The following is a 27,934-nucleotide window of genomic DNA, read 5'->3' on the forward strand; positions in this document are numbered from 1 at the left end:
ACAAGGGGGTCATGTTCAACTCATTTGCATGGCTTGGGCTCCTCTAAGGCCCTTGCCTTGCACCTGGGAGCTTACTCTGCTTTCATTCACACTCACTCAGCTATTCTTTGCACATCCCTTCTCTTGGTTGTTTATTCTGCAGCCACTCCCTGAGGCCTGCTGTGAGCCTGCAGACCATTCGGACCTTGCAGGCTTAGTATGGCACGGCAGTGAATAGTGTGGACTCAGGCTAAGCTCCCTGGGTTCAAATCCTGGTCTGCTGGTGACTAGCTCTGTGACCTTGGGCAAGTTGCTTAACCTCTCGGTGCCTCAGATTCTTCTGCTTTAAAGAGGAGACAATCATGTTCTAGTTACTACTGTTATATAACAAATCACCCCCAAACATAGTGACTTTATGTAAGAACAATCACTTGATTACCGCACAGTTTCTATAGCTCAGGATTTAAGCTGGGCTCCGCTGAGCAGTTCTGGCTCAAGGTTACCCATGTGGTCTCTGGGCTTTGCTTCTCTCTGAGCTCATCTGTGCTTCCCCACAGTATGCATCCCATTTGATGACCTGGCCTTGGAAATCTTATAGTGTCACTTTAGCCACCAGTCCTAACCCGCCCAGATTCAAGTCGGGGGTAATAACATAGACCCCACCTCTCCATGGCAAGAGTGTCAGAGTTCTAAGGAGAGTGTGTTGGCTGGGAGTTATTAGTGCCAATGTCTTTGGAAATACAGTCTGCCAGAAGTGTAAGATGAATCAAAACACAGGAAATATCTAGAACAAAGCCTAGGCATTGTAAACAAATGGTAGCTATACATAGTCAAGGGTGATTTTGACCAGATGCAATTACTCGTGATATGCTGACTTTAGGACCTGACTCCTACTGCTAACTGGCAGCATTCCCCATTTAGGTACTGAGGGATCTATAGGAGTTCGACAAGCCGAGGCTAGTGGGAAGGCATTCCATGCAGGGGGAACTGGTTGTGTAAAGGTGTGGAGCTGGAGAGTGGAGTCCCTGGGGCAGGCACTTAGCCCCACTTGGCTGCGGCTCCCATGTGTGGGAGGCCAGGATGGTGAATTGAGGCCGAGATGAGAAGAGCGCACTATTGGGTTAGCCAAAAAGTTCGTTTGCGTTTTGCCATTTGGCCGATCCAACGTAAAAGGTTTGTTTGATGCTATGGGTCCCAGGGAGCCCTTGGGTGAAGTATGAGGGGCTGGAGTGCCCCCCTGGAGGAGCTGCTTCTGCGTTGGCATCAGCAGGACTGGGGCAGGGGTGTAGGGAGAGAGGACAGGAACGAGGGGACTCATACCCAGGTGTTTGCCTGGGGTGTTTGCATCAGCTTTGCGTGTGCTGTGCACACCACCCAGCTTGCTTTCCCAAGTATACTGGACGCACATGTGCATGCATGCTCAGTCGCTCAGTCGTGTCCAACTCTTTGCAACCCCATGGACTATAGCCCGCCAGGCTCCTCTGCCCATGGGATTCTCTAGGTAAGAATATTGGAGTGGGTTGCCATTTTCTTCTCCAGGAGATCTTCCCAACCCAGGGATCGAACCCGTGTTTCCTGCGTCTCTTGCATTGGCCACCTGGGGAGCCCAGTATATTGGATACTTTGCCGTTTATTCTCTGCTTAGATTGGCTCTCCTGCAGAGGAAGGTAGAAGATTGCCACCCTCTGGGAGGATGATTACCTTGGAGGAGGATTCTGAAGGAGCCTGGCAGCTGGCAGGGCCAGAGAATATCCAGTGGCCACCTCCTCTGTCCCCACACCCTCATGGAGAACAGCCCCTGCACCCCTCATTGTCTCCCCTTCCTCCTCTGCCACATTGCTGGGTCCAAATGGAACTGACCCTGAGGGTCGTGGTCCCCAGCCCCGCTTACATCACAGGTGGGGAAACTGAGCCCTGCTGATTTGCTCTACATCCCATAGGAAGTGAATGGAGGAACCCACGCTGGCCTTCCGAGTGGCTGTGGCCACGTTCAGTGGTCCTGGAGGCTCCTCCCTGCCAGGCCCTCCACTTGCCACTCCCCATCTGCCTCTGAGGTCAATGCATCCCTCCTGAGGGAGGTCATGGCTGGGAATATGATTTCAAGGAAAAAAACGAGTCTTAGCAGCCATGTGGCCCTGCCTCACCTCGTCTCTCTGATCTGTGGTTTTCTGATCTGTAAAAAAAAGTGTGAGAACACTGGCCCCAGCTGGGTTGTCTTAAGGATTAGATGAGCCCCCTATGCTGACCTCTTATCTTTCTGATGCTGGGGCTGCACCTGGAAAGGAAGCTGCCGGGGGTTACTCAGATGTGACGTTTGAGCTAAGATTTGGAGGCACGGCAGGGCTAAGGCTGAAAAACGAGGGGACCATGGTCCTGAAAGCTCTGAGCTGTGATTGGGCTGTGCAGCCCTCCCCAGTATATGAGAAAGTGTCCAAGGGGGAGATTGGGGTGCTGTCCCCTCTGGGGGGCAGCCTCCTGCCCCTAGCACTGAGAGGAAGGATGTGATGAGGGAGGGTTTCCTGGAGGAAGAGTTTGTGGATACTGAGAGGGAAGGAAGAACTGAGGCAGATGGTGGTTCTCTGGGGTCTGGCCTTCCCCAAGTCCCTGCACTGCAGCTGTGAGATCCCGCCCTGAGCCCTCGCCCAGCCAACCTTGACTCCTGGAGCCCATGATGCCCAGGGAGGCTGGTACTCCAAAGGAGACAGCGGTCCTAGTCCATGCTGCTTCCAGGAAGCTGTGTCTATGGGGCCTGTCTGTGCATCTGCACGTACCTCCACAAGCCTGTGTGCTGGTGCTGAGTACCCATAAGTATTTGCCTGGGAATGCACTCTTGGTGTGTTTTTGTATGTCTGTGTGTATGCATTTGCAGGCCCCATGTGACACCTCCTTGTAAAAGCAGACAGGTTAAAATGCGTCTAAAAGGGGACAAGGAGATCAAACAAGTCAATCCTAAAGGAAATCAACCCTGAATATTCATTGGAAGAACTGATGCTGAAGCTCTAATACTTTGGCCATCTGATGTGAAGAACTGACTCATTGGAAAAGACTCTGATGCTGGGAAAGATTGATGGCAGTACTGGGAGGCTCCCGGAGGAGGTGTCTCTACCCAGAAGGCTGGCTGCAGACAGCAGGGGCAGAGGAGGTGGCCAGGTGGCAGCCCAGTGCCGCCCTGGGTTCTGCCAGCCCCAGGGCCTCCATCCACACTGGGTGTGGGGAGGATTGGGGGTCATTACCTGCAGATACTTTTTTTTGGCCTCATTGTGCAGCGCATGGAATCTTAGCTCCCCAACTAGGGGTCGAAGCTGGAGCCCCCACCAGCACAGTCCTAACCACTGGACCACCAGGGAAGTCCCCTGTGAATACTTTTGACCTCCTAGGAGGCAGAAACCCTACAAACTCAGAACATCCTGGTAAACCAGGTCCCAGGTCAGTGGTTGAAGCTTAGGACTCTGCAGGGTTGGCTTCGCATTGCTTTGTCTCCATTGCTCACCAAAGTGACTTCATAGATGCTTCAAACCAGCAAGGCCTGGGAAGGTCAGGACATTGATTCGCTTGCTTCCAAGGGTCCATGACCAACCCCATCCCTGGACCAGCTCCCAATTACTGGGAAGTCCTTCCTCTGGATCTAACCTAAGTCTTTCCTGCTGTGTGCTCCCTTCTCGTGAACTTGTTCAACCCTGCTCTGTGGAGCCAAGCTCATCAGCAGGCCACTTTGAGTGGCGGCCAGTATTTTTACAACTTGTTTTCATGAAGTTGGTTTGAAGTCTCCCTGCATTCCCAGAATGTCAGACCCGCCCTGATTCACAAGGATTGACCAAAACAGGATCTGTGCCAACGAGAAGAATCTAAGGACTTAGTCATCCCCCTTGGATCATCTTCATATTCTCCTGCTTTCCTTCCAGTAAAAAAATAAAAGAAAAATTAGCTCAGATGGCCAGGAGGGATGTAAATAGATGATGCTGATGGTGGACAGGAGAGGTCAGTGTTCAGGCTTTGCAGGGGCCTGTAACCTCAGATATGCAGATGACACCACCCTTATGGCAGAAAGTGAAGAGGAACTAAAAAGCCTCTTGATGAAAGTGAAAGAGGAGAGTGAAAAAGTTGGCTTAAAGCTCAACATTCAGAAAACTAAGATCATGGCATCTGGTCCCATCACTTCATGGGAAATAGATGGGGAAACAGTGGGAACAGTGTCAGACTTTATTTTTTTGGGCTCCAAAATCACTGCAGATGGTGACTGCAGCCATGAAATTAAAAGATGCTTACTCCTTGGAAGGAAAGTTATGACCAACCTAGATAGCATATTGAAAAGCAGAGACATTACTTTGCCAGCAAAGGTCCGTCTAGTTAAGGCTATGGTTTTTCCAGTAGTCATGTATGGACGTGAGGGTTGGACTGTGATGAAAGCTGAGTGCCTAAGAATTGATGCTTTTGAACTGTGGTGTTGGAGAAGACTCTTGAGAGTCCCTTGGACTGCAAGGAGATCCAACCAGTCCATCCTAAAGGAGATCAGTCCTGAGTGTTCTTTGGAAAGACTGATGCTAAAGCTGAAACTCTGATACTTTGGCCACCTCATGTGAAGAGTTGACTCATTGGAAAAGACCCTGATGCTGGGAGGGATTGGGGGCAGGAGGAGAAGGGGACGACAGAGGATGAGATGGCTGGATGGCATCACCGACTCAATGGACGTGAGTTTGAGTGAACTCTGGGAGTTGGTGATGGACAGGGAGGCCTGGCGTGCTGCGATTCATGGGGTCGCAAAGAGTCGGACGCGACTGAGCAACTGAACTGACTAACTGAACTGACTGAGCTCAATTCAAGCCTGTGTTCTGCTGCCTGCCACCTGGGGGTCTTTGACAGTCTCTGAGCTCCATAGCCTCATTTCTGAAATGGGAAAACGAACGGAACCTACCTCATAACTGTCGGGGGTTGGGGAATCTAGAAGCAGACCCTGAGACAAGAATTCATGTGAAACTGAGTTACTAGGAAGTTTTCTGGGGGAAGAGGAAAGGGTTGGGAATTACTAAGAGCATAAGAAAAGTGGAACCAGAAACAGAAGGAGCAGCAAGAGCGTGACTTCAAGCCAAGCCCCTGGGAGGGGAACTTGGCTGAGCTCCCAGAGGTGGCTGCCAGGGGCAAGGTCGCTGCAGAACTTAGACCTCGCCCAGGGGGGTCCCTGGTAAAGGACCCCTGAGGCGTGGCTGTGCCCACAGGAGAGGGGATTTAGGCAGTTCTGATGGCAGCTCACCCATAGGCCTCCACAGGTGTTGGCTCTCAGGAGGAACAGAGACCCAGGATGGTGAAGGGGTCTCAGGGGATGTGAGTGGGGACAACAGAGGCAGAGTTCTCCAGGCACAACCTGGCTCTGAGGGAGCACTGTTAAGTGTCAGCTCTTCCCTCCTGTTAGAAAGGGGGTGCAGAGTGGGTGCTCCAGGGTCATGTGGTCAGCAGCCAGAAGGATCTTCTGAGAGCTGCCCCGTGCCTCGCTTCTGCCCCCAGCCCCAGGCGCAGTCTCTGTCCCTCAGCACCCAGAGGTAGATCCCTCAGAGTGCCCCAGCCCCCAGGACTCTCCCTGACTGCTTGACTTCAGGCAGTGGCTCCAGCCCTAGCAGGGGTGACATCACCCCTGATGTCCTGATGTCACCCCTTCTAGAAAAGTCTGCCTCTATGCCACCCCCACCTCCAGCCCCACCTGCACTGCAGCAGGGACTGGGGCCGACCGGGAGGTTGCACAGAGCCATGGAGCCCTGAGCACCAGGGAGGAAGTTGAGGCCAAGGAGCCCATCCCCCACCTGAATTGAATTTGGCTTTTCTTCCCAGCCCAGCCCACCCACTCGGCTGTGTCTACTGGACTTTTTCCATAGAAAGTGCTCAGGGATGGCTCATGGAACTCGTGTGGGTTAACGTATCCCAGGAACAAATAAACAGAAGTGGTGCGTCCAGGACTCTGACTTTGATGGCTTTAGCTGGTGATGTCAGCCTGGGTCGACCCTGATGGAACTTGTCCCAGTCATTCTCCTGCACCTGTGATAGCCCAAGGGATGTCACCCTAAGCTGGCCTCTCCACTCTGGCCTTTGAGGGTCTAACCCCATGGAGCATGACAGGTCTGGATTCTAGTCTGACTCTTTCACCTGCTGTGTGACCTTGGACAAGTCACCTGCCCTCTCTGAGCTGCAGTGCCCCCTGTTTCTCACCAAAGTTTTATACACGCCCACCTAAAAGCAGATGGTTTCAGCATGGTTAATCCCTGCTTGATTCATACCCCGAGAGGTGGAGTGATTTGCTTCTGCTCATATAACAAAAAGGTGAAGGTGAGAGGGCCAGGATCCACTCCCCCCAGCCTCCCATGCCTGCTTATCTGAGCACCCTGACCAGCTCTGCTGTGGTCCCTACCAGCTCCAGTCTCATTCAGAACCTGAGCTAACCTCCCAGTGGCCAGGATGAACTGAGCCAGACACCAGAGTGGAGTGTCACTGCTGTTGAGTCAGTTAGCCCCTTGTACCACATATGATGTAAGAGGTTCCATGCTCAGATGGGCAGCATCCTGATTCACCGGGCTTAATGTCTAGTCTGCTGCAAAGCTGCACCCCCCCGCCATCCTGAAGCTCGGGGAACCTGCAGACCCCAGGGGTGAAGGTGGACATAGGGTGGAGGGCCCAGAGGAGGAGGTGGCCTGAAGCGCCTGGTCCCAGGAGCAGGCAGGAGGGGCTGACGACTGGTGGGTGCAGGGGAAACAAGTCTGCTTATTCTGCCTAGGCTAGGCTGGGGGGTGGCTTTGATCCACCGCCAAGGCCCCCCTGGCCCTCTGGCCCAGGCCTCCCGGGGCACACCGAAGAGCTCAGGAAATATGTGTTGGTGACTGGATTTGTGTTGTCTAGACGCTTGGGAGTCAGATAAAGTATGAATCCTGGCTCTGCTGCTTGCTTAACTGTGCCCTTGAGCGTGAGACCTAAACCCTCTTGAGCCTCTGCTTTGGCATCTGTAGAATGTGCTGTAATGCGAGGTTAAGAGGGGTAAGCGAGAGGACAGACAGGGAATGTCGGCTTCATACAAAGCCGTGGCCGGCCCTCCATAAATGGTGGACGGTGTCTTCATAGAGGGACTCCGCATGCACCAGGCCAAGTAGGAAATAGGAGACAAACAAGGCCCCATCGCGTGGTTCAGTAGTTTGCAGTTTACAAAGCCCAGTCAGGTCCTGCTCACTGGGTCTCCCCTAAACCCCACGAGGCCATCTGGGCTGAGTTGTGGCATCTCCATCTGACAAATCAAGACCCTGAGCTTAGAGATGAGGCCAACCTGCCTTTCAGTGGCCCGGCCACACCCAGAACCCAGGTCTCCCGACTTTCACTCTCCTGCATGTTCCTCTGCCTTCCCCCCTTTAGAACGCAGGACCTGCCTTCTGGAAGCTCTTTATGAAAGATGCTGGGAAGGTGGAGGGCAGGGAACAGGGAGAGTTGTCAGCTCAGATGTCAGGGGGCTGAGGGTACATACTGGTGGCTTTAAGCCCAGAGTGGGTCACTGTGACCAGTAGGCCCAGAGTGAGGAGACAGGAGGGGTCATGGGTAGAAGTAAGCTGAGTGAGAGAGAAGGTGAGTTCAGAGAAGGAGAAAACTGGTGGTGAGGTCCACGGGTCGTTCCCTCAGTCTGAGCCAGTGGGCACTCCCAGCCTGGTGAACCAGCAGCAGCTGGGCCCTCCTATCCGGGTCCCTGTGCAGATGGGGCTGGAATGTCAGGGACTTTAAAGAGTACTGGGTCTGTTGGAGATGGCCCTCAAGTCATGGCCTCGGCCCATGAGGGTGTATGAGTCAGCTCCGGAAATAAGGCCCACGTCTAAGCATGGGGACCTTTCATGTGAGAGCACTTTCTAAAAGGCAGACTTAGGAGGACAAGGCTGACTTCACCACCCAGCTGATCCTCAGCAAGGAGGAGCCACCAGCTCAGGTGGCCTGAGCCCCACAAAAGTGAGCTGGTGGGCAGGGAGTCAACAGATAGGTCTGGTCTAGACTTTTCAGGGCCCAGGGCAGAAGTACAGATGGAGGCCACACAGTCTCTGTCATATATTGGGAGGTTACAGAACAAACCAAGAAACTATTAAGTAAGATAGTTTCATTGTCACGCTTTGTAAAGTTATGGTTTTATAGGACTGAAAGGAACCAAATTTCAAGGAGGACAATTGTTCTTACACATCTGGGTGTTTTGTTGGTGGGCTGGTGGAAATTTGGATGAGTAATAAGACATATTTCATATGTTATTTATTTCATAAAATATATTTTGTTGTATTCATGTTAGCAAGATCACTATAATTGTTATAATCAAGATTTTCACATCATTTGAAAATTGTGTATTGATGATAACAATCTAAAGGATCAAAAATAAATTGCAGTTATATTTAAAGTATATAGAATTTGAATAATTTCCATAAAAAATGTAAATTAAATATAAAGAAAGGAAATTTTATATTTCCAAAAGTTATTTTATTCCTTGAAATTACCTAGGAAATTAAAACTATATGCATCATAATTAATATCTAATTTTAAAATATAATTATTTAAATATATGTGATATAGTAATTAATCCAAAGTTTTGAAAATTTTATAAACATGAAACTATTCATTTGTAATGAAACTATTCATTTTTGTGTTTAATGTCCATCTAGTTGTAAAGAATTAGTATCACATTTCATGTTACATTAATCTGAGTAATATGAATTGTTAAATACTGTAAGATGTTTCTCGGCTGCCATGTGCATTTATTGTGAATACCACACTAATTCATGAGTACTTTTAGAACCACAAATTGCAACAGGGAGACAAGCCAAAAAAAAAGAGGATGCTCAGCATTACTGGGAAATGGATATTTTGTTATGTAAGAAGTTGCTGCTCTCTGAAAGGATCAGACAAGTTTGATTTGTCTGCCCCCCCCACAAGCATTCTTGCCACTTAGTCCCCTTCCTCCTGCCAGTAGCATCCTGCTTCCCTCCCCTTCCCTCCCTCTACCCTACTCTCAACCGCGTCAGCAACTGTGCATCCCTCAGACCTTCATCTGGACAGAGTCACCTTTTGTTCCTGAAACCCAAGGAATGAAGAGTTTCTCTGGGGCCTGAGCAGTGCTAGGAGAGCAGAGTAGGCTTGTGGTCCCATGGATGTTGTGTGACGGAAGCTCCTGTATGTTCTTTTTTTTTTTTTGTATGTTCTGTAATATGTTTGTAAGCATGTGTTTGTGATGTGTGGGGCTCAAGGTCATGACCCTTCTTCCTTGAGCCTAAGGGTGGTACAGGAGACATCTTCTTGTCAATGAGATCCCGGCCCTGTGCTAACGATAGATAAACAACAGTGCTTACACTACAACTAGAGCTTAAATCTAGGTATTGGCATCCACTATTTCATCTCTTTCATATAAGCTTTTCTTCATTTATTTAAAACCTATATTCACATCCTCCGATCCTTCGTTTCAGTGTAGAATATCAGGCCATAGCGCTCTTGCAGTACAACCCTGTGATCCTCCAGGTGAGGGGACTGAGCCTCAGAGAGCCACACTGTTGTACATAATATCACACAGCAGAGAAGCTCTCTGACCAGGTTTCCCAGCGCAGACAATGGGTATTGCATTTGAGTTTCAGGCAAGATCTGAATAGGTGTTGCTTTGTCCCAGTCAACTTCCCTTCCTTCATCAGACTCTGCCTGGAGAGAGTCTTCATCAGCACCTGCCCCGGGGAGCTCCTGTTGGGGGATGATGGTTCTGTTAGAAGAGCCACTTCCTGTTTGGGGCCAGGCACTTCCTTCAAGTGACTCACCAGCTCCCGCTGGCCCCGTGCTGGGAAGCCAAGGTTGGGGGTGGAGATGGGCCTGGCCTGCCTCCTCCCTTGCCTGCTACCTGGGCTGGGTGACCCTGAAATGAAGCAGTGCCACAGAATGGATGTAGAAGATGGATGATGGAAGGGGTTTGCTAGACCATTCTCATCCAGACTGGCAGGCAGGGCTCTGAGAGTGCGGGACAGCTCAGGCTACAGTGGGCACGAGGGCAGCCTCCACATGCAGCCTCTCCCACACACATCGGGTTTTCAGGTGCCCGCTGCCCAGTGGAGCTGGGACCCCCACAGGGGGAACTTGGGATACTTTCTCTGTCTTGCAGGCCAGTGAGGTGTGGTGGAAAGAGCAGTAGGTCGGGGGTCATGGACTTGAATTTCTGAATCAACTTTCTAGTGACCTTGTCAATTCCTGGCTGCTCTCCAGGCTTCAATATCCATGTCTGTCTGATGGTGGAGGGCTTGCTGGCTGTGACATGTTGTGGCAAATTGTTATTGCAGGATTTATATTTAAGAGATACAGGTTTGAATCCTGCCTCCGCCACCTTGCTGAGTGTGTCCATCTCTCAGAGCCTCCATTTTAAAATTTGAAATGATAAACATCACTTTAAGCAATTTACATAATTTAATCCTCACATCAACCCTATGGGGGTAGGTTTTATTATGATGATTATTGTTTTATACATTAGGAGATTGAGGCCCAGAGAGGTTAAGTAACTTGCCCAAGGTCACACAGAAAGAGCCAAGATTTTAACTTAAGCAGTCTGACCCCAGCGTGCAGTTAACAACTATGTTTTAGCTACTTAAATTGTGGTTTCTGGACCTGCGGCATCAGCATCACGTAAGGGCTTATTTAAAAAAAAAAAAAAAGGAGTAGAACTTCAGCCCCCAGCCTAGACTTACTGAGTGGGACTGCCTTTCAACAAGACCCCTAGGTGATTTGTTTGAGAAGCCCTGCTCTAGTTATACCCCTCTGTCACTTCGGCCTTAGGATCATTGTGAGAGATGAAGAAAATAAGTGTTCTATAAACTGTAAATTGCAGTGCATTCAGGGCTCTTTGAGAAACCTGGGGGATGGAAGTGGAGGCAGGACTGGGGGCACACCAGGAGTCCATCTCTCAGTAGCTGGATGTCATTTCTAAGCTGTCTGTGAGCCCAGTTCTGTCCCCCCACTGGGCCAGGGCTGAGTTTTGGCAGTGCCTCTAGCTGGTATGTGGCTCCAGGCCCTGACTGGGTTGGAGAAGCTCCTCATGTCGGCTTGGTATTGGGCTGGACCCCAGCTTGAGCCGCCCCTGCCCTGGGTCCCACCCTGGTTCTGGCTCTGACTCCCTGGGTGACATAGGCAGACGTCTGGCCCCACCAACCTCAGTGTCCCCTACTGGGCAGTGTGGTGGCATCCTCCAAAGCCTGCAGTGCTGACCTAGCACCCTTTCTCCTCTTGCCATGGCCTGTCGCTACCAAGTCATGTCCCCTCCCAGTTCCTGGGCAGGAGGGCCGAAGAAGCTGGCGATGGGGGAAGCGGTGCATGAGTCAGAAGTCAGCCGCATAATTGCGGTGCTCCAGATCCCGCCTCCAGCCCACCCAGCCCTCCCTGAGCGGCTGCTTTAGAACAGCTGGTTTGGCGTCTGCCTCCAAAGAAGCAGGTCTCTGGGCAGCATGAACGGGCCTCTGCCTCCTGGGAGCCAGACACAACCCCAGGTTTCACCCCAGGGTGGCTGGGCCTTAGATCATGTCTCTGTGGGTCCTGGTTGGGGCAAGAGTGGTTCCGGAGCAGGCTGTACTGGGTTAGGGCCGGTGTGTGGGCAGCACGTGGGGAGGTGCTTGTGTGGGATCTCATAGTCCACCACCAGATCACGTGGGCTCCCCCACCCACTTGGCGGCTTCCCTAGAACGGGAACTGGATGCAGCCCATCCCTGGTCCCCATACCCAGCACAGGGTGGGCGCAGGGTGGGGGCTCACTAAGGGCCCGGGGGAGGGGAGAGGCAGCATGGACTTATGTGTGATCTGACTGGGTTTGTCCCCTCAGCTCTCCCACTGAAGTGACATCACCACCTCCATGGACAAGACCCCTCTCCCCCAGGAGCCCAGCTCATAGCCACTGGTACCTTCTTCCAGGTAAAGGAAAAAGCAAAGAAGGAGGCAGGCAGAAAGGAGTTGGAGGCAAGCTTCAGAGAACATTCCACTGGGTTCCAGAATGATGTTCACTCTCATGGGAGTGGTAAGCTGCAGTTCATGGGAAAAGAGGAAGTAAGGATTATTATTCCATTTTATAGGCAAGAAAGAAAAAAAATAATATTCTGAGTAGAGTTGTCTGTTGCTCTCTGCAGTGGACTAGATACTTACCTAATGCACCTTATAGGTATTAGCTCATTTAATCCTCACAACAGCCCATGAGGCTGGTGCTGTTATCTCCATTTCACAGATAAGGAGGCTGAGGTGTAGAGGCATCAACGAACCTGCTGAGTTAGTAAGTGGTAGAACTGGGTTCCAAACTCAGCAGGCTGGCTCTGGGTACACATTCCTAACCCTTACAATTTATTGCCTCTCTAGAGCCAGGCATTAAACTGAGTTTCCTTGACTTTCAGTTTAGAGGTTTGATGGAATCCCATTTCCAGGGGAGATGTGTATTTTTAAGAATGAATCCTGGAGAAAGTGATGTGTCGGCCAAAGGAATGAATAGTAAATGGTGGAATTAGAGGCCTGAATCATGGAAGGAGCATGAACCATCAGGGTTTCCTGGGCCAGCCAACGCCTAGGGCTTTCCTCCTCAGCATTTGAGCAAGGTCAGAAAGGAAACCTGGCTGTCTGAAAGAGGGGAAGAGAAGCTTAGGCCCCAGGTTCTCAGACTGGCCTGGAAGTAGCCCAGCTTGTGCTCCTCCTGGAGTGCTGTGATGAGGAGAGATGCAGGTGGCAGTGAGGAAATCAGTATTCTGTGCTAAGTCTGAGGTCGTCTTGTACTAGACCTGGAACACACAGCAGAGGGTTCAGAAAAAACTGTGGGAGAAAATACTTGAGACTTTTTTTAGTAACTTAATTTTTTCTGTAAATAGGGAAAAGGCTAATTATTATTCAGAGGCAGAATTGGGAGCAGGCTCAGAAGTGGCTCTGCGGTTGGGTGGTTTAAGAAGCTCCAATATGGTCCTTCGTTCCTTCGTTTGCACATTTAACCAGTGCAAACGGGAGCTTCCTTGGTAATGACCTCGTGTAAGAACACGGGTCTGCTGCGCAGTGATTCCTCTAGCAGGGACGGGGACCTGGGGAAGCTCGTGACCCTGTCACCTGCAGGGTCACAGATATCATCTGCAGACTCTTCAGGAAAGCTGGGCCGGATGGATGAGAAATCTCCACCTGGGGAGGTTCTCGGCCTGGCGGGCCAGGCAGCCACGGAAACATAATTACCGTGCACAGAGGCCTGTGATCATGTCTCAAGAGCTCTGCCTGGTGATGGGAGGACAAAGGAGGAAGCAGTGGGCTTCTGCAGGGGGGATCAGACCAGGCTTTGTCCAGGGTGCCTTTGTTAAGATGGACGGAATTTGGGGCGGGGGCGGGAGGGCACTCCTGGCAGAGGGCCCAGCACCGGCAAAGGCTTGGGGGAGCGGGGGAGACTGCGAGGTGCTGTGTTGCTTGGAGCACAGTTGTGTGAGGAGGTGCAGGGGCAGGTGAGGTGAGACAGGTAGGTGTGAGAGGAAGGAAGTGAGAGAGATTCCTAAAATGGCAGGACTTGCTTCTCCTCAGGGCCTGCTTCGGAAGCCTGTTTGTATAATAACTCTGCTATTTTGCATAAACAAATAAAATAAATCATTGCTCACCATTCCCTCAGGGAGCAAAAACTGGGCAGAGACAAGTTTGCTCAGGGCCTGTCTCCGCCAGACTCCGCTTCAGCCTGCCCTCCTCCTGTTCAGGGCTCCCTCCTTCCAGAGACCCAGGGAGAGGCATAGGAAAAAGCCAGCTTGGTTCCTGTGACTGAATCACTGGGCGTCTGGGAGGGACTGGGGCGTCCACCGGGGAGGGAGGAGAGACTGGGGAAGTCTCTCGCCTCACCAGGCCCCAGGCTGGCCCCATGCTCACTCTGCCTGCTCCTGGGGAACCTGTCACTGCTGCTGGGGGCGGGGGTGGCTGGGGGCGGGCTTCCCCTCTTAAGAGGGCTTACCTTCTGTTCTGGTTTAAAGAGGAACCTGTCGGCCCTCCAGGGAGGGAGGGGCCTGTCTAGAGGCATATACAAGCCTGTGCAGGCCAGTCTGCTGGGGAACCACCACCAGCTGTACAGGGGATTTCTGCAGGGATGGAAGGCCAGAGGGAATAGCTCCAGGTCTTCCCTGGTGCTGACATTTGATGACTGTCATAGTCTGAAATCCAGGGCTAGTTTTGAGATCCCTGTTGGATTGCACCAGGATTCTGTGATTGTACGAGACTTGGGGGAGGCGATTCTAAGACTCTGGTTAGAGAGTATGCGGGCTGTTCCTGGTGACTGCTCAGCCCAGCCCACAGCCCTGATCTGGGGAAAGAGAAACCCAAGGAGAGGTTCTTTCTGTGCCAAGGGAACCCAAGGGTCCTGGGCAAGGTCCTGAGCTTGGCCTCCATTCAGCTACCCTAAGCTTTTCCCCCAAAGAATAAACTACCATGACAGGGTGCTGCTGGCCCACCAGGCCCCAAGCATGCAAGTCAGTCCCCCAAGGGCCTCAACCAAGGATGCAGCTCAGCAAACCTGTTTTACCCTCTAGCAGCCTCAACTTCCTCGTCCATAAAATGGGGATCTGGTACTTGCCCGTGAAGTTGGGGCCATGCTTCAGTGAGACGATGTTTGTGGAGACTTTGTACACTGTAAAGTGCTGTGTATGTGGTTATAATCATAGCTGCTGTTGCTCTGATGAGATTGTCGCCTTGAAAGGAGGAGCCACCTGATTCTCTGTACATCTCTCTTGGGTCCCAGCATTGCAGAGGCTTCGGAAACATTTACCGCATGAGCTAGAGAGCCTTGGGTATGGAACAGATAATTCCAGAGGCTGTGGTTCCGAGGAAGCCAGCCCTTCTGGGAGAAGAAACAGGGAGCACTCCCTACAGGAGGGGCAGAAGCACCCACATTTGGGGTGAAGCCAGCCTGCTGGGAATTCCCCCGGAGGAAGAGCCATCAGAAATCTTCTGGGACAAAGTGTTGGGTAAACAGGAGGCCCTGGCACCACAGTGAAAAGAAATTAATAGTGACCCTAATTAGGGTATGGTTGATTCTTTGATGGCTCCTGTTGAGCCCCAGCCTAAGCCACCAGTAGCTTTTCCCCCAAAGAATGAGTGGCCATGACGGGGGTGGAATAGCGGGGAGTATGCTGGCCCACCAGGCCTCCTTCCCAGGCCCTCCTGCCCCCGCCCCTCCCCACTGGCAGCTGCCTCAGTGACAGACTTCCTTCCTGCCCTCTGCCTGCCTCTTTGCTGATTTCATTAGAATCGAGGGCTTTCTCTGAGGCCCAGAGAAATAGAGTGACTTGCCTAGGGCCACACAGTGAGATGTGGCAGCCCACATCTCTCAGTTTAAGCCATCTGACGAGGCCCGGGCAATGGGGAAGATAGTGACTTTGAGCATTCTTCAAAAGCTAAGCACAGGAGAGTGGTGGGGAGGAGCCTGGAATCTGCTCGGTACCCCCATCTCCGGCTGCAGCTCTGTGGCTGGGGACTTGTTCTGTGGATTTGGTGGGTTGTTTGGAGAATCAGCCCAGCCGGTGAGCTGCCTGGGGATGCCTTTCGAGGTCCCCAGAGGCCTGGGAGGCTACTGTTGGAAGCAAACCCCACGGTCACCACCAGATGGAACCGACATGGGGCTTAACTTCCTGCTCACCCTCCCTGCCACCACGCTTTCCCTGTGCCATCCGCCTAGCAAGACACTCTTATGCTAGAAGTCATCCCTTATTTCTGAGTTCCATTGACATCCACTGTCTCCAGGAAGCTGCCCTGCAGTGCTCCTGGAGGAAGCACAGGAGTTGTGGGTCCAGAAGAGACCCTGACCTGGCAGGGCTGGGTTCCTGGAGGAGGGGCTTCTGCACCGAGATGAGTAGGTGGACGGAGTGGCCCTGAGCTAAGGTAGCTTCCCAGGTACAGCTGCACTGGGAACAGGGGATGGGCATGCAGCGAGGAAGGACCACAGGGAGGCCCTGGTCTTGCTCCATGGCCACGTTCCCCAAGCACTGTAGGGAGGAGTCCCCACTGCCTTTTGGGTTTCACTTTAAGCGAAACCCGTTTCACCACCGTTTCCCCCTTGGGTTTCACTCTAAGTCAGGTGTGGAATCGTCACTGTGAGTTATCCAGGCCATGACTACCTATACCTGGGTTCCTGTCAAAGATGGTGGCGGCCCCTGGGCAGAGATGGGGCCCAGAATGACCAGGCTTCTTACCTTGTCACTAGCCTGCCTGCAGCTTTCATCCTGATCTTAACTGCTCCAGTCAGGGGCGGGGTTGGAGGAGGCCCTTCCCTGTCAGACCAGAAAACGAAGGACTGGGGAATTTGCCCTTCCATTCTCCTGGAGCAGCCCCATCGATGTTTATCTCCTGAGAATGAGGAGAGAGCAGGTGGTTAAAAGGTTTTAGAAGCTGAGTGTTAAAAAGTCCCTTAGAGATCATCAGATGTGGTTTAGACCCTCCCCTGATACAGACAGGAAAGCTGAGGCCAGAGGCTTATGGAGGTCACCCAGCCTGCTGGTGACTGAGCTCTGTATGCCCTGCCTCCTTCCCTGGGGGCTGGAAGGCTGCTGGAGGGAGACGTCAGGGCCCTGCCGCCCCCAGCCCTGAGTCCATGGTGGGGGTGGGGTGGGGGAGTCCTCTCTCCTCCCCAGAGTTCTTGGCCCTGCTCTGTGCCCCTGCTGCCCTGGTGCCAACCAAAACATTGAACTTGGCCCTTTGAGGTGCAATTTTCAGTGACACATGCTGTGGCTGTCATAGAGGGTGGTAGAAGTGAGGACAGATGGACCCTCTAGGGCTGGTACCTTGGAAGGACTGGGCTTTAGGCTTGGCAGCCCTGGCTGCAAACGCTGTCTTCTCCACCATTAGCTGTTTGGTCTTGGCTGAATCATGTAATCTCTTAGGACTAGATTTATTGATCTAGCTATCTATCGACAAGAGGTGGCAAGAATACACAGAAGAACTGTACAAAAAAGATCTTCACGACCCAGATAATCACGATGGTGTGATCACTGACCTAGAGCCAGACATCCTGGAATGTGAAGTCATTTGGGCCTTAGAAAGCATCACTATGAACAAAGCTAGTGGAGGTGATAGAATTCCAGTTGAGCTATTCCAAAGCCTGAAAGATGATGCTGTGAAAGTGCTGCACTCAATATGCCAGCAAATTTGGAAAACTCAGCAGTGGCCACAGGACTGGAAAAGGTCAGTTTTCATTCCAATCCCAAACAAAGGCAATGCCAAAGAATGCTCAAACTACCGCACAACTGCACTCATCTCACACGCTAGTAAAGTAATGCTCAAAATTCTCCAAGCCAGGCTTCAGCAACATGTGAACCGTGAACTTCCTGATGTTCAAGCTGGTTTTAGAAAAGGCAGAGGAACCAGAGATCAAATTGCCAACATCCGCTGGATCATGGAAAAAGCAAGAGAGTTCCAGAAAAACATCTATTTCTGCTTTATTGACTATGCCAAAGCCTTTGACTGTGTGGATCACAATACACTGTGGAAAATTCTGAAAGAGATGGGAATACCAGACCACCTGATCTGCCTCTTGAGAAATTTGTATGCAGGTCAGGAAGCAACAGTTAGAACTGGACATGGAACAACAGACTGGTTCCAAATAGGAAAAGGAGTACATCAAGGCTGTATATTGTCACCCTGTTTATTTAACTTATATGCAGAGTACATCATGAGAAACGCTGGACTGAAAGAAACACAAGCTGGAATCAAGATTGCCGGGAGAAATATCAATAACCTCAGATATGCAGATGACACCACCCTTATGGCAGAAAGTGAAGAGGAACTCAAAAGCCTCTTGATGAAGGTGAAAGTGGAGAGTGAGAAAATTGGCTTACAGCTCAACATTCAGAAAACGAAGATCATGGCATCCGGTCCCACCACTTCATGGGAAATAGATGGGGAAACAGTGGAAACAGTGTCAGACTTTATTTTTCTGGGCTCCAAAATCACTGCAGATGGTGACTGCAGCCATGAAATTAAAAGACGCTTACTCCTTGGAAGGAAAGTTATGACCAACCTAGATAGCATATTGAAAAGCAGAGACGTTACTTTGCCAACAAAGGTCCGTCTAGTCAAGGCTATGGTTTTTCCTGTGGTCATGTATGGGTGTGAGAGTTGGACCGTGAAGAAAGCTGAGCGCCGAAGAATTGATGCTTTTGAACTGTGGTGTTGGAGAAGACTCTTGAGAGTCCCTTGGACTGCAAGGAGATCCAACCAGTCCATTCTAAAGGAGATCAGCCCTGGGATTTCTTTGGAAGGAATGATGCTAAAGCTGAAATTCCAGTACTTTGGCCACCTCATGGGAAGAGTTGACTCATTGGAAAAGACTCTGATGCTGGGAGGGGTTGGGGGCAAGAGGAGAAGGGGACGACAGAGGATGAGTTGGCTGGATGGCATCACTGACTCGATGGACATGAGTCTGAGTGAACTCCAGGAGTTGGTGATGGACAGGGAGGCCTGGCGTGCTGCGATTCATGGGGTCGCCAAGAGTTGGACACGACTGAGCGACTGATCTGATCTGATCTATCAACCAGTCAATATAGATATTTAAATTAAATACATATATGTTTAATTATTGGACTTCCCCTGTTGCTCAGCAATAAAGAATCCTCCTGCAATACAGGAGGCACAGGATACACGGGTTCAATCCCTGCGTTGGGAAGATCCCCTGGAGAAGGGCAGGGCAACCCACACCAGTATTCTTGCCTGGTGGGCTACAGTCCATAGGGTTGCTAAAAGTCAGACAAGACTGAAGCAACTTAGCATGTATGCATATTTAATTATTAGATTATTCTTTTGGTGAGAGTTTTTATTTTATTATTATTATTTTTTTTTACTTATTTCATATCTATTAGGATTTTCCCAGGCAAGAATACTGGAGTGGATTGCCATTTCCTTCTCCAGGGGATCTTCCTGACCCAGAGATTGAACCCAGGTCTCCCACATTGCAGGCAGACTCTTTACCATCTGAGCCATCAAGGAATCCCTGGTGAGAGTTTTTACAAATTGATTAGAAAATGCAGAGTTCCTACATACTCTCTTTCCCCTACCCTACAGTTTTCCCTGTATTAATATCTGCTGCTGCTGCTAAGTCGCTTCAGTCATGTCCGACTCTGTGTTACCCCATAGATGGCAGCCCACCAAGCTCCCCCGTCCCTGGGATTCTCCAGGCAAGAACAATGGAGTGGGTTGCCATTTCCTTCTCCAATGCATGAAAGTGAAAAGTGAAAGTGAAGTCGCTCAGTCGTGTCCAACTCTTCGAGAATCTATGGACTGCAGCCCACCAGGCTCCTCCATCCATGGGATTTTCCAAGCAAGAGTACTGGAGTGGGGTGCCATTGCCTTCTCCAGTATTAATATCTAGGGGGGTTCATTTGCTATAACTGATGAGCCAGTGTTGATACCATATTATTAACTGAAGTCCACAGTCTACATTAGGGTTCACTCTTTGTGTTATATATTCTACGTGGTTTGACAAATGTGTAATGACATGTATCCATCATTATAGTATCATACAAAATAGTCTCACTGCTCTAAAAATCTACCTGTGCACTCCACTTCCAACCCCTGGCAACCACTAATCCATTTACCAGTTCCATGGTTTTACCTTTTCCTGAATGTCATATGGTTGAAATCATACAGTATGTAGCCTTCTCTCATTGATTTTTGTCGCTGAGCAGTATGCTTTTAAGGTCCCTTCATGTATTTTTATGGCTTGATAGATCATTTCTTGTTGTGAAAAGTGAAAGTGCTCAGTCATGTCCGACTCTTTTGGACCCTATGGACTGTAGCCCGCCAGGCTCTTCTGTCCATGGAATTCTCCAGGCAAGAATACTGGAGTGGGTAGCCATTCCCTTCTCCAGGAGATCTTCCCAACCCAGGGATCAAACCCAGGTCTCCTGCATTTATTTTTACTGCTGAGTAATATTCCATTATTGGGATGAACCCTATTCCTCCATTCACCTGGGACCCATATTTCTAACCTGTAAAGGAAGACTGTCAAGCTCTACTTTGGACAGTTGTCATCAGAAGATGACAGGTACAATGCTCAGCATGGTGCCCTGCAAGCCACCCCCTCTACCTTCCATCACCAACTTCTTTCACTTTAGCATAATGTTGTCAAGATTCATTCACATTGTATTAATAGCATGTATCAGTGTCTTATTCCTTTTTATTGTAACCTTGGATCCTTTTCGTGCTGTTCTATCTAGTGCCCATTCCTCAGATAGGTAAAATAGGTCTCCAAGGTCACACAGCAAGTCAATAGAAGCAGACCAGGCTGATAGCCAGGCACTGGCACCTGGCTTGAGACTCTTTCCACTGTCAGGAGAGTGCGCAGACCTGGGACTGGAGGCAGCAGGGCCTGGGGGCAGTGAGGGCCTGGCAGCCGGCCAGTCAGGGGGAGGGATGAAGAGCCAAGGAGTGGGTGAGGTGCATTCCTAGGGTATAAGGGTGGGCAAGGCCCCTGGAGGTATGTCTACCCCCAACATCCTTCACCCACTCCATAGCAGACACTCACTCCTTCTCCCTCCTGACTCCCTTCCCTGTGCAAACAGGATGCTGTGGAAGTTCAGATTAAGAGGTGAGGGCTTTCTCTTGTCCCAGAGCCAACAGGGCTCCAGGCTGGATATTTCTTTGGAACTTGGCTGATAGCAGCAGCCCTGGGAGGTGGCTTGGAGAACCAGAAGATGGGAAGTGATGCCATTAGTCTGGGCAGGAGCGGGACAGGTGCGGAGAATCTGGTCTCTGGGGACTTGTCCCAAACACTCAGGGTCTGGGCAGCATGTCTCTGTTAGCAGAACTTCCGGGCCTTTTCAGAAGTACAGTCCAGGAAGCCCCCAGGACTGCCCTGTGCTAGCCACTGGGGAAATGGGAGTAACTCAGGTTGTTCCCTGGGGGAGGCAGGCATGTCATCTGTGCTCCCACAGGCAGCCCAGGAGGGAGGAGGGACTCCTGGAGCCCTCTCACCCAACCTGGGTCTCAGGGAAGTCTCCCCAGAGGAGGTAACATCTGAGCGGAGACTCGAAGCGTCAGGAGGCATTAGCCAGATGAAGGGACAGCAAGTTCTGGAGTGGTGAGGCTGGAGGAGCTAGATCCTGGTCATTTGTCTTTTAGGAAGCTCTCTGGCTGCAGGTGAGAGCTTAGATTGTTCAGGCCAGGCCTACCGCAGGGATTCCCCACCCAGGGGAGAGATGAGACCTGGGAAGCGGCCAAAGGGCTGGTGAGAAAAAGGCCTTGAGGGATGTTAGAGACATGTTAGCGGTGGTGAGGGGGTCACTGTGCCAGTGTGGGTCTGGGTGGCCTCCCTGGAGACAGCAAGGAGCCGCTGGCGATCTTGATGGCCCGAGGAAAATGTGTCAAGGAAAAAGAAGTTTGCCTCCCAGAGATACCCCTGCAGTTATGAATAGAATGAAAATTCATGGCAGGTGGGAGGAGAGAAAGTGCTGCACTCAATATGCCAGCAAATTTGGAAAACTCAGCAGTGGCCACAGGACTGGAAAAGGTCAGTTTTCATTCCAATCCCAAAGAAAGGCAGTGCCAAAGAATGCTCAAACTACCGCACAATTGCACTCATCTCACACGCTAGTAAAGTAATGCTCAAAATTCTCCAAGCCAGGCTTCAGCAACATGTGAACCATGAACTTCCTGATGTTCAAGCTGGTTTTAGAAAAGGCAGAGGAACCAGAGATCAAATTGCCAACATCCGCTGGATCATGGAAAAAGCAAGAGAGTTCCAGAAAAACATCTATTTCTGCTTTATTGACTATGCCAAAGCCTTTGACTGTGTGGATCACAATACACTGTGGAAAATTCTGAAAGAGATGGGAATACCAGACCACCTGATCTGCCTCTTGAGAAATTTGTATGCAGGTCAGGAAGCAACAGTTAGAACTAGACATGGAACAACAGACTGGTTCCAAATAGGAAAAGGAGTTTGTCAAGGCTGTATATTGTCACCCTGTTTATTTAACTTATATGCAGAGTACATCATGAGAAACGCTGGACTGAAAGAAACACAAGCTGGAATCAAGATTGCCAGGAGAAATATCAATAACCTCAGATATGCAGATGACACCACCCTTATGGCAGAAAGTGAAGAGGAACTAAAAAGCCTCTTGATGAAAATGAAAGAGAAGAGTGAAAAAGTTGGCTTAAAGCTCAACATTCAGAAAACTAAGATCATGGCATCCGGTCCCATCACTTCATGGGAAATAGATGGGGAAACAGTGGAAACAGTGTCAGACTTTATTTTTCTGGGCTCCAAAATCACTACAGATGGTTACTGCAGCCATGAAATTAAAAGACGCTTACTCCTTGGAAGGAAAGTTATGACCAACCTAGATAGCATATTGAAAAGCAGAGACATTACTTTGCCAACAAAGGTTCATCTAGTCAAGGCTATGGTTTTTCCTGTGGTCATGTATGGATGTGAGAGTTGGACTGTGAAGAAGGCTGAGCACCAAAGAATTGATGCTTTTGAACTGTGGTGTTGGAGAAGACTCTTGAGAGTCCCTTGGACTGCAAGGAGATGAACCAGTCCATTCTAAAGGAGATCAGCCCTGGGATTTCTTTGGAAGGAATGATGCTAAAGCTGAAATTCCAGTACTTTGGCCACCTCATGCGAAGAGTTGACTCATTGGAAAAGACTGTGATGCTGGGAGGGATTGGGGACAGGAGGAGAAGGGGCCGACACAGGATGAGATGGCTGGATGGCATCACTGACTCGATGGACGTGAGTCTGAGTGAACTCCGGGAGTTGGTGATGGACAGGGAGGCCTGGCGTGCTGCGATTCATGGGGTCGCCAAGAGTTGGACACGACTGAGCGACTGATCTGATCTGATCTGGGAGGTGAGAGGTGAACAGCTCCAAGAGCCCCGGTCAGCCAAGCCCTGGGCTGAGACCTTGGTGCAGGCAGTTCTATTTCCCTCTTTTCCAGACTTGAAATGGAAATTCCATTCCTGGGTGGGTTGTAATGCTCAGTTGTGGGGGATGGGGGAGCAGAGGACACATGGGAATCGGTCCCGGGGTCAGGGGGGTCCTGGGAAAGGAATGTGAGGGCAGGGCTCCTGCATGCAGAGTGCCCACCTGCTGTACCTCTGTCATTGCAGCCGTGTGCCCCGCTGCCACCGGCCCTCCCTTACCCCCCAGGCATCTGACCTTTTTTTGGAAGTCAGGACAAAAGCTTCAACCAAGGCTCAGGGAAGAGCCCTGAGTGGCTCTGGCTACAGGGCAAGTCATTGGCCAAGGCAGGGTGAATCCAGTCTTCTTTTTACATATACCAGCTGCCTCCCCCATTCCTGGGGAAGTGTGATGGCCAACCAGACAGTAGAGGTCCTCATTTGGGGGGTGCACAGGGTAAGATGTGGTTCCCTGGCTATGGATTTTACTCTTTTACCTCCTCTGGAAGGCTGTGGATGTGGGAGTCTGTATATGAGTACACACTCCTATTTTTTTTTTTTTAATTATTTTTTTTGGTTGCACTGTGTGGCTTGTGGGATCTTAGTTCCTCCATCAGGGATTGAACCCAGGCCCTTGTCAGTGAAAGCATCAAGTCCTAACCAGTGGACCACCAGGGAATTCCTACCCTGACACACTCCTTCTAGAGAGGAATAAAGGAAAACTGAGAGGGTCTCCTACCTGCTGACCCACCCCTGGCCTCCCCAACTCCACGGGAGCTAAGCTGACTGCAGCAGCATCCCCATCCAATACTGTCACCCTGAGCCCTGGACTCGGCTCAGCTCGGAGAGCCCCCAGCATCTGTTCTGTGTCCACATGCCTCCCCAGGGAGACATGGGCACAGGCTGCACCAGACAGTTCCTAGCACTTAGGCAGCTGCGGGTCAGTCAATATTCCCAGCAAGCTCCTCATTCATCCCTGCCCTCGCAGTGGAGGCTGTAATCCCTGTGCTGAGGTTAGCACTTGGGGAGTGGGGGTGGTGGGGTGTTGGGCAGAGGCCCTGAGTAAGGCCCAGATGTGGAAGTCATTGGTGGGCCTGAAGCCCAGTAACCCTGTGCTATAGTCCCTGGGGAGTCAGAGAGGGAGCTCATCCTGCAGGCCTCCACTCAGCGCTGTCTCTGGGAAGCACGCCCTGACCCTCCTGTCCCTATTAAGTGACCATGGCACCCTTTCCTCTCTCTACCACATGCTGCAGTTATGATCCCGGGTCATGAGCCACTGTGCCCTGTGGTGGCAGGGTCAGCAGGCTGTCATTTATGGACTCTGAAATTTGACTCTTGTATAATTTTCACAGATCAAAATATATTTTTGTTTTGGCTTTTTTTCTCCCAACTATTAAAAAATGTGAAAACCAGTCTTAAATTGTGGGCTGTGTAAAAATGTGTGGCTGGTTGGATTTGGTCATGAGTTGAGAGAAGGAAATGGCAGCCCACTCCAGTATTCTTGCCTGGAGAATTCCATGGACAGAGGAGGCTAGTCGGCTGTACAGTCCATGGGGTCACAAAGAGTTGGACACGACTGAGTAACTCACACTTTCACTTACAGTTTTCTAGCCCTCAAGTTAAAGCCAGACTGCTGGACTACACTGTGTGACTTTTGGCAAATGGCTAGACCTTTCTGTGCTTGAGAATTCTCACCTGTAAAATGGGGATGATAATGACCATACTTTGAGAATGTAAAATCATACAGCAGCTTTGAAAAACAGCTGTTGGCAGTTCTTCAAAAAGTTAAACATAGAGTTATCATATGACCTAGCCACCCCATCCCAAAGTATGTACTCAAGAGACATAAGAATATACATTCACACAAAAATGTGTTCACAGCAGAGTTTTCATGACAACCAAAAAGTGGTAACAACCCAAATGTCTATCACCTGATGAATGGATAAAGCCGTCTATCTATACAACTAAATAGTTCCCAGTCATAAGAAATGTAGTACTGATTCATGCTATAATGTAGATGAACCTTGAAAACATTAAGTGAAAAAAGCAAAACATACAAGGCCATATATCGTGTGATTCAGTTTATGTGAAATGTCCAGAATGGGCAAATCCATGGAGACAGAAAGTAGGTTAGGTCGCCAGGGCGTGGGAGTAGGACAGTGACAGCTAATGGGTTAGGGGATTTCTGTTGGTTGGTTAGGTCATGGGTGGGTGGCAGGGGACTGAGAAGGATGGGCCTCTGACTCCAAGTGAGACAAGGACCCGCCAGGGCTCTGAGCGGAGGCTGACCCTCCCTGACCTGGGCTACAGTGACACTTGCTGTGTGGGGACTGAGTCCCCGGCCCTGCCCAGCCTCACAGACCTGTGCTTCCTCCCACAGGACCAGCTGGGGGCCTCCATGGGCGCCTGAAGGCAGGGCGCCAGGGCCGCGGGCACGAGCATGGTGAGACACCAGCCCCTGCAGTACTATGAGCCGCAGCTCTGCCTCTCCTGCCTCACGGGCATCTACGGCTGCCGCTGGAAGCGCTACCAGCGTTCTCATGATGACACCACTCCGGTGAGCTGTGCGGGGGGAGGGGCCAGAGGAGGGGCGGGGCGCCCGGGGCTGGGGGAGGGGCCCCAGCTCTGTGGCTCTGAAGTGTGGCCTTCTGGTTTCAGTTTCTCCTTCTGTGAGGTGGGCCTGTGGAAATTCCCAAATCTACCTGACTAGGTGGGCAAGGCAGTAGGCCATCCTGTCATGGGTGTAGCTAGTTGTTGATGCCCCCTTGGCGGTGTGGGTGCTGGGTTGCTCGTGGAGCCCTGGGCAGGGTGGGCTGCTCCAAGAGGGAGGGGTCCCCGCTAAGTGAGCAGAAGTTCCCAGCTTCCTGGCGGATCCCGACGGGCAGGCAAGCAGGCAGGTGGCCAGAGGGGAGGGTGGGGAGCTGGGCCAGGCCATCAGGAGCCTGGGAGCTGGCAGGGCCATGGCCTGGCACCGGGTCCCAGTCACCTGAGCCACACACGCCTGCCAGGGCTGGCAGCAGGTGCTCAGCCGGATACAGAAAGCCTCCTTCAGTGTCCGGCTCCCCAAGCCAGACCCCACACTGCATTTCCGTCTCTGGGACGCCGTCAGCCAGTGGATCTAGTTTCTTCTCTGAAGGAACCCAATTCCTTCAGGAGGGAACAGAGAGAGAGATAAATGGTGTTTATCTAAGAGCTTTGCTGCCTGAAAAACAACTTTCTCCTCCCTCCTGCTTGTCTGAACAAAGAGGCCAGCCTCCAAAATCAGCCAGTCCCAAAACAGGCTGTAGTGACCAGGGGCGGAGGTCAGAGGCCAAGCATCGCTGGGCTATTTGCATGTGGAGGTTTGAGAAGCTTGTCTGCCTGTCTGCCTTCCTTCCCTGCCTGTGATGGTAGGGACTAGGGGACAGAGTGCTAGACTGACCCAGGAACCTGGGCTCATCACCCTCAAATGGTGAGAAGCAGGTACCACCTTGCGGGCACCTGGCCTGATTCACTGCCATGTCCCCACTCAGGCACACAGGAGACAGTACGCGCAACTGAGGCAAGGGAGAGGAGGGCCCTGCCCAGGGCAGCCTGGCTGTCCTCTCTGCTTTGCTCCGAGCTCTGTTCTTCCTGAGACAGTGGACAGAAGACAGCAGGGGCTCCACATGTCAGGAAGGCAGGAGCTCAGAGTCCGCTGGCACCCAGGTGTGTCTGTCTGTCTGCCGGGTGCTAAGCTGAGCTTGGCCATGCAGCCACCCCTGTTGCTCCCAAGCCCGTGAGCTAGATGTCATTGCTACCACTTCCCACCTGGGGCAACAGCCAGGGACAATGTGACCAGGCCAAGGTTGCAGAGCTGGTGAGGGGCAGAGCTCAGATCTGGTCTGCATGGTGTGGGTCGAGCACTCTCGGTAGGGCTGGGGTGGGGTGGGAAGACAGCTGAGGCTGAGGAAGGGAGAAGGATGGCTGGCCTCCTAAGAAGGAAGCGCTTGGCCATCAGACACTGGAGGAAGCTGCTCTCCTGGGGCACCTCACACCTCTTGGTGGGCCCAGGGCCAGCCAGTCACAGGCTGTGTGGAGTCAGGAAATGATGGGTCTTGGCTGGGGCCAGCACAGGGCCCAGACTGGGGGAAGTGGTGGGTGAGGCCAGTTTTGAGCTGACTGGGGGCCCAAACGGTGTAGGTTCCCTAGATTCCAAGGCCTGGGTGCCAGGTATGGGGCAATGGCAGGAGGCTGCAGGCCAGGAGCCAGCTTGGTGGCGAGAGGGGAGAGGGTTTGCAGCAGCTCCAGGTAGCAGGGCCTCTGCAAAAAGGGCTGGGTTCACCTCAGGCAACCAGAGCCTCCCCATCCACCCAACCCCTCCCCAGTCAGCTCCTGCTTCCCCGCCCACTTCCTGGGTTCCCTCCTCAGCCCACTCTCTTCTCTCTTCTCCTCAGCCCCTCCCCAGGACTGTGATGGGTTCCTGGCCTGATGCAGTTGAAGGACCAGTGTCTCAGAGTCAGGCTGGTGCAGAGAAGCTGTAACCTAAGTGTTGTTGAACAGCTGGAGGCCCAGAGTGAGCCCTGGGAGTGCAGGCTAGGGGGTGAAGGAGAACCCCAGGGGTCTAGGGGGTGGAGGAGAGGCCTCGGCCAGGGGAAGGGGGTCCAGCTTCGGGCCTCATCTCCACCTTCCCCTCCTCCTTTGGGCACCCCTTACCACCCCCACCCCTGTTTCCCCCTCAGGACCTCTTGGGGGAGCCTCTTGTGTCTCCAAGTCAGGGACACCTAGGGTCAGGTTCCTTGGTGGAGCTGGACCTCTCGGGCCTCATCTGTGAGACGAGGTGACAGACACGTGGTGAGTCACAGAAGCCTTCGTCCTCAGGCTGGGAATGAAGTGTGAGAGTAACAGTTAATGTTTGTCGAGCACGTGTTGTGTGCAGGGAGCGGATGACTTCTTACAGGCACAGCCCTGTTGATTGTGGGGCATGGCAAACACCCCGTGGGGCATGTTTAATTGTTGTGCCCTGATTATGGATGGAGAAATCAAGGCTTGAAGCCCTGTCCCACCTGGAGTCCATGATAGATTTGCAGCAAGAGTCTCAAGA

At 51.6% G+C, this 27,934-nt stretch overlaps 1 protein-coding gene across 5 annotated transcripts in view; it reads left to right on the top strand.

Annotated features, from left to right (window-relative positions):
* GDPD5 (glycerophosphodiester phosphodiesterase domain containing 5) overlaps positions 1 to 27,934 on the top strand; it is a 91,498-nt gene that overhangs the window by 22,925 nt on the left and 40,639 nt on the right. For 3 of the 5 annotated variants that reach the window (XM_027562875.1, XM_027562870.1, XM_027562872.1), the window contains one exon: positions 25,253 to 25,429. In XM_027562875.1, the coding sequence (XP_027418676.1) occupies positions 25,313 to 25,429 (117 nt within the window). In that variant the 5' untranslated portion in view covers positions 25,253 to 25,312. Of the gene's footprint in view, positions 1 to 11,812; positions 11,902 to 11,943; positions 12,005 to 25,252; positions 25,430 to 27,934 lie in introns of those variants that run through there. The other 2 variants (XM_027562871.1, XM_027562873.1) reach the window with 2 other exon arrangements.

Source organism: Bos indicus x Bos taurus, chromosome 15 (genome assembly GCF_003369695.1).
Source record: "Bos indicus x Bos taurus breed Angus x Brahman F1 hybrid chromosome 15, Bos_hybrid_MaternalHap_v2.0, whole genome shotgun sequence".
Taxonomy (NCBI): domain Eukaryota; kingdom Metazoa; phylum Chordata; class Mammalia; order Artiodactyla; family Bovidae; genus Bos; species Bos indicus x Bos taurus.